Raw genomic sequence first — 12,477 nt, forward strand, 5'->3', positions numbered from 1 at the left:
ATTTCTCTTATTCTTAAGGGGTTGAGATTCTAGAGCAATTCTTTTATAATTAGATAATACTATATAATACTGCACTGTTATATTTAATATAGCTCATCATAAATGAAGTTTAATAAACTCTGATTGCTTGACTAATGCATAGTTTGATTGCTTCTTCAGAGTTGAATTTAATGAAAATATATGGTCACTATACTTATTGATGTAATAAACCCCCACTGTAATGACCATTATCATTAGATTTGCAAAACAAAAACTTACCAAAATGACTTTAATCAGTGCTTTTAATTCAAGGCTGTGATTCCAATTTTTGGGGTCACTTTTATCTTTTGGTTTTTTTATTTTTTTTAGGTCCATGTATATGTATAGCTCTATAGTTTGAACAAAGGAGTAAGACCCATGTTTACTTCCATGTAGTTTGAGGGAAAGATATTTACATCTATATAAATTAAATTCAGAAATGATTTGAGAACTTTTTCTAAAAGAACATTTAGAAATGAAATGATGTTTATCTATTTTTTAAAATACTGTTTTTCTGTGGAATGTGTTTTCAAGATCACTTCATATGAAGGTGATTGGTTTAATCTTTCCCCAAAGCAGTCTGCAGGATCAGAAAAGGTGTTGGATTTTCTGGAGCTGGAGTTATAGGTGGTTATGAGCCACCTGATGTGGGTGCTGGATACTGAACTTGGATAGTCTACAAAAGTAGTATGTGCTCTGAACTGCTGAGCCATTTCTCTAGCTCCTGAAAGCAAATATTTTAGCGAGAGAAATGTATTAGAAAATAGCCATATTACAGTTAATGTTCACATTTATATAGAATGTATGTTCTGTAGTAGAATAAAATTTATAAATCAAGAAATCAAGAGCAGAGTTTTTCTTTATGGCTCTCTATCATAAATAATTGGGATAATTTTTTACATGTATGTAATTTGCTTTGTGCCTTGGGGTGCTCTGTCATTCTTGAAAGTAAGTATTAGGAAAAAAATTCTTCAAGAATAAAATAGAGCACAGTCATTCTCTAGTTTTATTTTCAACCAGGGTTCCACATTTGGTTTGCCAATAGTCAAATTTTAAATTTAAGAAGCACTCTAGAAATAGAAATATAATAAACATTCCATGTCAAGGGATCTGCAAAGTTACAAACAGGACATCATAGGACATGCACTAGGTAAAAGATTTCAGTTTTTGTTTTATGTAGTACAAGGGTCAAGAGGGAAGAAGTAGCAGGTGGCCTGGGGCCAAGTCATACAGCGCTTGAATGCCTTTGGGTTATTAGTCCTTACAGTACCAAGAGGCATTAAATATTTATGAAAGGGAGTGTGAGAGTCAGTCATAATCATTATTGAGCCGTAGTGTACCAAACATTGTTTTAGGCATCAGAAACACAGCCCAAAACCAGACGGAAAAGAAACCCTATCCTTATACAGCTCATATTATAGTGAGCAGAACAGATAGTAAATGGTTGGGGCTGTAGCTCAGTGGAAGAGTGATTGCTTAACATGTACAAGGCCATGGGTTACATCCCCAGCACTAGAGAAAATAAAGCAAAAGCCAGCACACAATGAATAACAATAGATTGGCATATTAAATTTTATTGGAAGAAAGAAAGAACAACAAGGGAATGTGGGGATTAGGCCCACATTATTACTAGAAGAGTGTTACCAGAGTAGGCCTTACTGAGAAAAAAACATTGCTAGGGGGATTAAGGAGCAAGTTGTACAGATAACAGAAATGAGAGTGGCAGGCAGAGCGAAGAGTGAATTCCTGTGGGTGATTGCTTTTCTTGGGAGCAGTGAGGTGGTTAGTGTGAATGGAGCTAGTTGAATGAAGAAGAAGCAGTAAGAAGTGAGGTCAGGGGTCTTGCAGTCACTGTAATGACTCTGAGTTGCTTTGGAAGGGAAAATAGAGTCATTGCAGGTTTGAGCTGGGGAGTGACATGACTTTGGTTTTCAAAACTTTACCTTTTTCAAAACTCACTGTAAGAGAACAAAGATAAACTAAGGGAAACAAGATATAGGAGGTTGCTAAGAAAATCTGAGTAAGAGCTGATGGTAGTTTGAGGTAGAGGTTGTGTGTGTGTGTGTGTGTGTGTGTGTGTGTGTGTGTGTGTGTGTCTGAACTGTTAGTCTTTAGGCTATTGGAAATGAAGATTGATGTAATGTAGAAGTCTTAAGCATAGACAAATGGAATGCAGTGGTATCATTAGCATAAATAGTACACTTTTATTTGTAAAATGAAATTTTTTACTCAGATTATCTTATATTCCACCCAACAAAAAGAACATCATTTCAAAAATAGAGAACTGTGAGAATATTCTTCCTGTAAAACCAAGTGAAAAGATAACATTTCTATTTTCCTTGTGTTTGTCTCCACTGATTAAATTGTCAACATGTGTTCAATTGAAATACAAATTTGAAGCATTTCTGACATACATGCACCTTAACTTAGGGAATTTGACTAAAGCAAATCATTTTTTCTTCTAATTTATATTCTTGCTTTGGATATATAGATGTTTCCAATCATAACTTTATAACCCCAAAGGAATGGAAGAAAAGGAAAGCAGAATTTGCTTAAAGAGTTATGTAATCTATCTCAAAAACCCAGGTGGACAGGCTCATGTCAGATGTTAGCAGGGTCACTTCAGGTCTGTAATTGTGCTTTACAAGAAATCAAGTCTATCACTGTGCATGGAAATTTTATGTAACCCACCACAGAAACTCAAGAGAAAATAGTAGGTGGAGAACGTTCTAAGGTGAATTAATCTTTTTATTAAAGATTGCTTTAGTTTTGATGTAAATAATCCCTATTTTTATCTTTTGTGCTTGTGTATGATGCATTTGTGTGTGCAGGGAAGCACATGCATGTATGTGTGGGCACGTGTGTGTGTCTGTGTGGGTGCTTAAATATGTGTGTGTGTGTGTGTGTGTGTGTGTGTGTGTGTGTGTGTGTGTGTATACATACATTCCAGAGCATGTTCATGTATGAATGGAGGTCAGAGAACAGCTTTGGGTGTTTCTAGGTCCTCACCTCTTTATGTTGTTTGAGACAAGGCCTCTTTGTCTCATGTCATTTTATTGTCAGAGTACTGGTATTATAGATGCACAGTACTGCACCTGGCTTAAGGTGGGTTTCAATCTCAGGTTTTCCCACTTGTTCAGTAAGCAATTTACCTACTAAGCCATCTTCCAAGCCTCTCTTTTGTTTTTCCAAGGCAATAAAGATTGGTTGTGGTTTATGATGATTTAGAACAGGGATTAGAAGTTTAAATTCCTGAGGGAATCGAAGAATTTAAAATACAAAGAAGATATATTCATGCACTAGTACATTTGCCACAGCTGTTCTAGGGAAGGGTTATCTTTAATAGCACAGAGAGGATAGTAGTAATTGTAGGCAATTTCCTGAGATTTTGAGACAAGCAGTTTTGACTTATTGAAAACTCACAATGGAATTCTCTGCAGTGAAAGCACTGTATTTTACTTAGTAAAAATACATGCCAACATCCACAACCATGTTAAATATACTTTATTCAGCTTCTTCTGTAAGAAACAAGATTATGAAAAAAGTTAGAAGGGCTAAATTCAATTTCTAACTATTGTGGAATGGTTCTTCCCTAAATCTATGTCTTAAATGACATTTCAGTGTACTGTCATGTGCTCCATGAGGAGTCTGAGACAGAGATGGGACTACACATATGGTGATCCTATAATGGTATATATCATCTAATGACATCCTTGTTTGCTTAAGTGTGTTCTGTGGTGTTTGCCTAACAATGAAGTCACTTATTGTACATTTCTATAAACATATCATCATCATGAAGTGATGTGTGGCTATACTTAAATGGTGAGATCTAGAATTTATACTGACTGTATGCTATTGTAAGACTTTGAAATACCCTTTGAATCCTGAAATTTATTGAATTGTTAGTTTTGTTATATTTTAACATTTTACTCACTAAGTAATGGTGGCTATATGTGACATTGCTACTGTTATTTTTTATTTTAATTTAATCATCTTTAAAATAATATTCATTACCAAACCTTTTCAAAGACTGTAAAGGAAGATAATTTCACTGACTCATTTGTCATATTTGAACACTGTTATACTGAGCCAGATGTGAAAGGAGGATCTTAGCATCCATATTTAAAGACAAATAGATAACCCTTCCCTCAGCCAAGCCTTCATTTGTAATTCCTACAATTTTCTTCATTTTGTAATGGATATATTATTTGAATGTTGAACTTTGTAATTTTTTTTGACAATTTATATTTGATAAACAATGAGAATCATTCAGTTCATTCAGTTGTTGTCTTGTTTGATCTAGGAATTTCTCTTATCTGACTGTTTTTTTTTGTTTGTTTGTTTCCTTTTGGTTTCAATAGAACATTCAAATAAAAACTTTGGCAGATGATGTGGTAAGGTGGTGTGAGTAGCATGTTATTGCATTGCTTATGCATGTTACATTTTCATTAAAAAAGGTGGACATTAAAGCATGGATATATGCAACATATAAAGTAACTAAATATTTAGAAAATAGAACAGAATAGGATAATTACCAATAGAGTAATTTCTCCTTTTTCACATATTAACATAAACAACTGTATCCAGGCATAAAGGTGCATATCTGTAATTCTAGCACTCCAGAGGCTAAAAGAGGATTATTGCAAGTTGGAGGTACATAGGGAGTTCTAGGTTAGCCAGGGCTACCCAGTGCCTCACTCTTCCTTAAAAACAGAAGCAACTTACATAAACAGTTGGGTTAGATCCCAGCTAAATTTTATATTTTTATCATCCTAATATATACCAAAACAGTATTTTAAAGTTTGGTGCATAAATGTGGACCCTGGAAAACATGAACATTTTCTATTTTGATAATCAAATAAATTGTGAATACATTAAATAATAATATTAGAAGAAATTATTTACAAATCAAAAAAATTAAGTTCATTATCTTATTCAGATTTGTGCTGTTGAATTTCAAAGCTTACAGGTTTTCAAGCTCAAACTGCAGTAGTAATTCTTATTAAAATTTATAAGCTAATATTTAAATGCACTCTTTATACTTAAACTTTCTTGAATAGTATTTTAAGCAGTTTCATTTTTTTTTTTCTGCAAGAAGTTACCGATCTACAAAAGATGTAAAACAATGTTCCTGCTCTAAGGAGGTGAAAGTAGACAGACAGCGTGACTCCATCTTCTTACCAAAATACAACTGAAATAAAAAAGTGGGTTTTTTTGCACTAAAATGAAGGACATAGACATATTAAATCTATATGTTAGTAATGCCGATACTCAGAACAAAAGCCTGGACTGTATAAATATTTTTAATTGATATGAAGTGAATGGAGAAGAGATATGTTAATTTAATGGCCAATTGCATATTTAAATGCTTTCATGTCCACCATATCTTTAAGTAAAATTTGAACCAGTTTATTTGGGATTACTAAAATTATTTTTCTTGAGTTGTGTGAAGATACTACCTATCTAAACCAACTTAGCTGCCCTCAAAGAGTTAAAACAAAATTTAATAATACAGTTCAAATAATTTTAAAGAAATAATTGTAATGTGAAAGCCAAGACTGGAACTAGGGACTCATGTGTTTAAGCGAGTTACCTGTTCTGTGAATTGAGGGAGTTGGTTTAGATGCTGTTTCATTTTTCTTCCCAGCTCTAAAATATTGTTGTTTCTACAATCTCTCTGTAAGCAGCCATATACTCAAATAATTTTTGTAATCCTAACTAAGCTGCTTAAGACTGCTTTCTTCAAAGTACATGTTATGGTTTAAAAAAAAACCCATTATTTCAATCAGTAAAATAAAGCACATGTTCTCTTAGAGTGTCAACAAAGTTTTACATAAAAAATGTAGTAATGTTTGTAATGTTTTTGTATTCTTAAGGTTATTTAAAAGGACTGTGGTAACATGGCAGTGCACATTCACTGTCCTCATAGCTAACATGCCTGCTTGCTTAATGTGACCTGGTGATATTGCATGTGCTTTCTAACAGACACCAGAATAAAACTGAGTTGCCTTCAGTTTTATGAATGTTACTAATGTTTGATGTCAAATATTTGGTAGCTTTCAAATCAAATGGCCTGTTGACATGCAGCCAAAGTCCTTGACTCCCTTGGTATGAAAAAAAGCAAGCTAATTGTTAGAGATTGTATATGGTATCAGTGGTTTAAAGGAAATACCCATAAAGTAGTGAGTTCATTAGAATAATATATGGATGAGAAAGATATTTGTTTACATTTCCAGCAAATGGAATGAGTGCTTTAGCTTTTTTTTTTTCACTTTCCATTGGTGCCAAATATTTGGGAAGGAAAAAGTTGAGGAATATAGTAATAACAGTAAGTAATAGCATCGACACACAGCAAGTGTATTTGGCTCTCACAATTAACCTATAGTGTAAAGAGGAAACAGTGACAGAAAATAATTTCCCGATGACTGATTCTGATATACTGATTTTTCAGCTTGGATTTGAACTCACTGTGTCTGTCTTCAGACTCCATGCTATTCAGTTTAGTCAACTGCTACACCGACAGTTATTCATATATACTTGTTACAATTTTTGCAGTATGCAGAAGAAAAACATTACCCTAAATTTCCCTTCGAGTTTGCAATCAGTATCTCTGTTTTCTTTCTCTCTTTCCATATCATGAAGTTGGCACCAAAGACCCATTCTCCTAGAAACAGCCACAAGATTTTGTTCAAAAGTGTCTCTTCCTTTGCAAAACAGAAATGACAAATGACTAAGTTTTACTTTTGAGGCACGTTTTTTTCACCCCCAGACTTCTGAAGCTTAATAACGACTTCAAGGTTGCAAAATAGTCCAATCTCTAACTGGAGCTTGTTGCTTACAATAACGTTTTTGTCAAGAGACTATAATAATATATATTATACTAAGTGCCATTTTGATGCTTCCATTCTTCACGTTTCTGGCTCCTGATCTTTTTCTTAGGGCTTTTTATTTTTTCTCTGCAGCGTGACCGAATTACAAGTTTCAGAAAATCTACCGTCAAGAAAGAAAAACCTCTTATTCAACATCCTATTGATTCTCAAGCTGCGATGACTGAGTTTCCAGCAGCTCAGCCATTATATGATGAACGATCTCTGAATTTGTCTGAAAAGGAAGTTCTGGACCTCTTTGAGAAAATGATGGTGAGTTCAACCTCTAATTTCATTGTCATTTTAAACTATGTCTAGCATAGCACTGCATTTTAAATAGGGATGTTTGTGATGGACTGTTTATGTCATATAAAGGACAGCATCAACCCTTGTTGACAAAACAGAAGCATTTCCAAGAATATCTGGATTTGTTTATTTATTTGTTTGCTAGAATGCCTATCTGTTCTAGTCAGAGTGCCTAAAATCAGCGACAGATTTATTGCTCTTCGTCTTTTAGTATTTTGTAGTTTGTGGCACACCAAATCAATTTTTCAATCAACTAATTTGTGTGCTTGCTGGTCCAAAGCAAAGTGCACCCAAGTCTACAAGGCCTGTTGATTATATGAAATACATTTGGGAAGACAGAGTGTAAAATAAACAACAAAAAGGTAATTGGAAGTAAGGAATTAATTCTTTCTGTTTTCTCATATTATCAGCAGTCATACAATTTACATTTTGTGGAGTATTTATGTTTCTTATTGTGTGGCCTAAATTATTTCTAAAATAATAAACATAATACTTGGATTATTCAACAAGAATAATAAGAAAAGGGATAAATGAAATATTGGGCCATCTCACATTGGTTAGCTTGACCAGATCTCTTTTAGAGATATCAAAACATGATTTGTTAATTTAACATTCTCTTCTTACACATCAACATACATTTTATATAAAGAATGCAGTAACATTTGTCTCATCCCTTCCTTTGTCAAACAAGCCCTATTCCATCTTTAATTATTAATATTTCTCAGTCACTCAATTGTTCCTGTTTCCTATTCCATTGTCCTGACTTAATTGCCCAAAACAATGACAATAACAATAAACCCAGAAACATTCTTTGAGATTATTTTGTTAATAACACTTTGTCTTTTTCAGTCTTTTCTCTTTCACTCAAAACTTAAGTTTATAGCTTTAAGTTGCTGATCAGTTTAGCTAGTACTTTTGCAGCATTGACAGTGTCTTCTGGGTTCAGTGCCCTTGCCATATTCAGGTTCTTTAAAGTTCAGCAGTATGGGGTTATGTTCTACTCCATCCATTTTTCTCATTTAACTCTTAGTTGCTGGTCAAATTCTATTGGTTCAGCTTCTGTAACAACTGTTGGATCTACGTCCTTTCTCATCTACTGGCTGCCTTTCCTCATTGCTTAGACAGTCCTTCTTGTAGTTATTTCTTGTAGCTACTAAGATTGCTTCCTAATTGTTCTTCTGCCCATTTTCCAGGCTTTGCTTCTTATCCAGTATACCTCTCGTAATTCTGAGACAGATTCCTTTTCCAAAGCACATGGGCCTTTATGTCTTTAGACAGTCATTTTAAATGACCCCACTGTTCTTACACCTGTGGCCTTAGGTGACTATTTCACATCTTTGCTGCTGAAATATTAGAACTCTTCCTGTATTTTTCTGTTGATGACTTTGTTGCCTAATTTATGGAATAAAATGAAAGGATCAGAAGGGAATATTCATGGGTCTCTACTACCACATGTACCTTGCTTTTAGACTCTGCACTAACTGAACTGTTTTGCTTGTTATATCTGTGTATATAAATAGTTCCCGTTCTTTTTTTTACCTACTTAGACCTTGGTCCCCCCATTTTATTCAGTGTAAAGCTATTGTATTGCCTGGTGTCATTGTGCATGCCTATAATATCAATGCTCTGGAGGCTGAGGGAGGAGGATTGTAGTTAAGAAGCTAGCTACATAGAGGCATCCTATGTCAATCCATCTCAAAAACTGTCATATTTCTACTACTTTTCTCCAAGTTGCACACATGCCTTTTGTAGGCTTGAAACCCTGTGCAATAGTGATTTCCATTAATTTACAACTTGTAAGTACCATATAAACTATAACATTGCATAATTATGTTTTATGATTTCATGTTAATTCTAATGTTTACTAGAATGTTATCTTTTAAACAAATATTTAAATGTATGATATTTTGTAGAAGAATTTGTTGGATTCATTAATGTTATTTAGGCAAATGTATAAGTTAGTACTACATTTTTCCCTAATGGAATTTTTTTCCATAGGGCTTTTGAGGAGGATATTAAACAAATATATTTTATAGGAAATATAATTCTGTATTATTATTTAATTTGTTACATATCATACATATCATTGTCACCTACATAAAAATATTATATACTTGTATATTGACAACAAAATGTGTTTATATCCAGTAGTGTGACTACTGAATTATGCTATTTACTATTTGATGATGACTATATTATTTTCTATAATGATAATGCTAATTTAGATTCCCATCAGCAACACAATGAGTCCTCTTGTTTCCATATCCTTGCCTATAGGTGTTATCTTTTGTCTTTTTGAGCATGGCCATTCAAATAGGTATGAGATGAGTTAGCACATTGTAGGATTAGTTTGGCTTATAAAAAGAGAAATAAACTAGGCACAGAAAAACAAATATTGATGATCTCACTGTTGTACAGAATCTAAAGAAGTTGATGTCATAGAGTTAGAGAGTAGAATGGTGGTTATAGTAGAGTTCTAATTTGCTTTTCTGTTGCGGTGAAAAACACCATGGCCAAAGCAACATGGGGAGGTAAAGGTTTGATTTAGTTTCTACTTCTAGGTAACAGTCAATCACTGAGGGAAGTCAGGGTAGGAAGCTGGAGGCTAGAACCAAGGAAGAATATTGTTAACTGGCTTACTCCAAGACTCATGCTCAGCTAGTTTTCTTAAATAGCGAAGGACTACATGCTCTGGGATGGCAATGCCCACAGTGGGCTGGGTCCTCTCATAACAGTTATTAGTCAAGACAGTTCCTCATAGACATGGTTGCTAGTCTGAGTCAGTTATTCTATTTAGATTCCCCATTTCCAGGAGACTCTATATTTTGACAAGATGATAATAAAAACTAGCTTTAACACAGGAGTTGAAGTTGTTGGGAGAAAAATAGTGAGATGATAGCCAAAGGATTATAAGTGTTTGCTTAGGTATGGGGGATAAGTTACAGAGATCTATTGTATAAAGTAATGACTATAATTAATAATACATTGTTTTGAAAATGTTAAGGTTTAATAAAAAGTGTTCTTAGCACACAATTATTTGAAATAGTATATATTAATGGGCTACATTTAGTCACTGAGCAATGTGTGTTGTACATGTTAAATACAGTTTTTATCAATTGAAAAACTTATAAGTGTCAAATAAATGTAAGTGAATATATTCAGTGAGTACATATCTTCATAATGAATATATATTATAAACATTTGTAGTATGTTTTTCCTTTATCGTGTAAACCTTGATCATTGTTCAGTTGCTAACATAATCATTGAGAACAGAAAAACAAACACTGATATGTGTGAATATCATTTATAAATAAACACACTATTTAAAATAATAAAATATATCAGGAATAGCCTTTGTGAGAAACATGGTTTGGTTTAAAGTTACCAACTAAGATAAATGGGAAACTTTTATTTTATTTTATTTTTTTTAATTTTTATTTTGCAGTACAATTCAGTTCTACATATCAGCCACGGATTCCCTTGTTCGCCCCCCTCCCGCCCCCCCTCACCTTCCCCCCAGCCCACCCCCCATTCCCACCTCCTCCAGGGCAAAGTCTCCCCTGTGGACTGAGATCAACCTGGTAGACTCAGTCCAGGTAGGTCCAGTCCCCTCCTCCCAGGCCGAGCCAAGCGACCCTGCATAAGCCCCAGGTTTCAAACAGCCAACTCATGCAATGAACACAGGACTCGGTCGCACTGTTTGGGTGCCTCCTAAACAGATCAAGCCAATCAACTGACTCACCCATTCAGAGGGCCTGATCCAGTTGGTGACCCCTCAGCCATTGTTTCATAGTTCATGTGTTTCCATTCGTTTGGCTATTTGTCCCTGTGCTTAATCCAACCTTGGTCTCAACAATTCTCGCTCATATAAACCCTCCTCATTCTCGCTAATTGGACTCCCAGAGCTCCACCCAGGGCCTAGCCATGGATCTCTGCATCCAGATCCCTCAGTAGTTGGATGGGGTTTCTAGCACGACAATTAGGGTGTTTGGCCATCCCATCACCAGAGTACATCAGTTCGGGCTGTCTCTCGACCATTGCCAGCAGTCTGTTGTGGGAGTATCTTTGTGGATTTCTGTGGGCCTCTCTAGCACTTTGCTTCTTCCTATTCTCGTGTGGTCTTCATTTACCATGGTCTCCTATTCCTTGTTCTCCCTCTCTGTTGTTGATCCAGGTGGGATCTCCCGCTCCCCCAAGCTCTCTTTCCCTCGATCCTTGCCCTTCATTACCCCCACTCACGTCCAGGCTGTTGATGTAGATCTCTTCCATTTCTCAGTCATTGGACGCTCCCCGTGTCTTTCTTGGGGTCCTGTTTTCCAGGTAACCTCCCTGGTGATGTGAGTAGCAGTCCAGTCATCCTTGTTCCACATCTAGTATCCTCCTATGAGTGAGTACATACCATGTTTGTCTTTCTGAGTCTGGGTTACCTCACTCAGGATGATTTTTTCTAGATCCATCCATTTGTCTGCAAACCTCATGATGTCATTGTTTTTGTCTGCTGAGTAGTATTCCATTGTGTATATGTACCACATTTTGTTTATCCATTCTTCAGTTGAAGGGCGTCTAGGTTGTTTCCATGTTCTGGCTATTACAAACAATGCTGATATGAACATAGCTGAACAAGTGCTCTTGTGGTATGATTGAGCATTCCTTGGGTATATGCCCAAGAGTGGTATAACTGGATCTTGGGGGAGATTGATTCCCAATTTTCTAAGAAAGTGCCATATTGATTTCCAAAGTGGCTATACAAGCTTGCATTCCCACCAGCAGTGGAGGAGAGTTCCCCTAGCTCCACATCCTCTCCAGCATAAGGTGTCTTCAGTGTTTTTGATCTTAGCCATTCTGACAGGCGTAGGGTGGTATCTCAGAGTTGTTTTGATTTTCATTTCCCTGATGATTAGGGATGTTGAGCAATTCCTTAAATGTCTTTCAGCCATTTGAGTTTCCTCTGTTGAGAATTCTCTGTTTAGATCTATAGCCCATTTCTTAATTGGACTGTTGGGCATTTTGATGTCTAATTTCTTGAGTTCCTTATATATTCTGGATATCAGTCCTCTGTCAGATGTGGGGTTGGTGAAGACCTTTGATAAATGGGAAACTTTTAAAGGATTATATCTATTCTTTGGGAGAAGTTTCCTTGTACTGTGTATGTATGCTATTTTTAGTTTGACCAATATTGCCTTACAATGAATGTGTTATTTTCAGAATCAGCATTGTTTCTATTTACTATATGTTCATGGCCCAGGCATGAAACGACAAAACACTATTTTTTGTATTATTTTGATGT

At 35.2% G+C, this 12,477-nt stretch overlaps 1 protein-coding gene across 3 annotated transcripts in view; it reads left to right on the forward strand.

Moving 5' to 3' along the window:
• Diaph2 (diaphanous related formin 2) overlaps window positions 1-12,477 on the forward strand; it is a 765,516-nt gene that overhangs the window by 49,603 nt on the left and 703,436 nt on the right. For 2 of the 3 annotated variants that reach the window (XM_052735290.1, XM_052735298.1), the window contains exons 2-3: window positions 4,380-4,412; window positions 6,981-7,157. In XM_052735290.1, coding sequence (XP_052591250.1) covers window positions 4,380-4,412; window positions 6,981-7,157 — 210 coding nt within the window. The remainder of the gene's footprint in view (window positions 1-4,379; window positions 4,413-6,980; window positions 7,158-12,477) is intronic. The other variant, XM_052735306.1, reaches the window with a different exon arrangement.

The sequence above is a fragment of the Peromyscus californicus genome, unplaced genomic scaffold, assembly GCF_007827085.1.
Source record: "Peromyscus californicus insignis strain IS unplaced genomic scaffold, ASM782708v3 Scaffold_10__1_contigs__length_136768540, whole genome shotgun sequence".
Taxonomy (NCBI): Eukaryota; Metazoa; Chordata; class Mammalia; order Rodentia; family Cricetidae; genus Peromyscus; species Peromyscus californicus.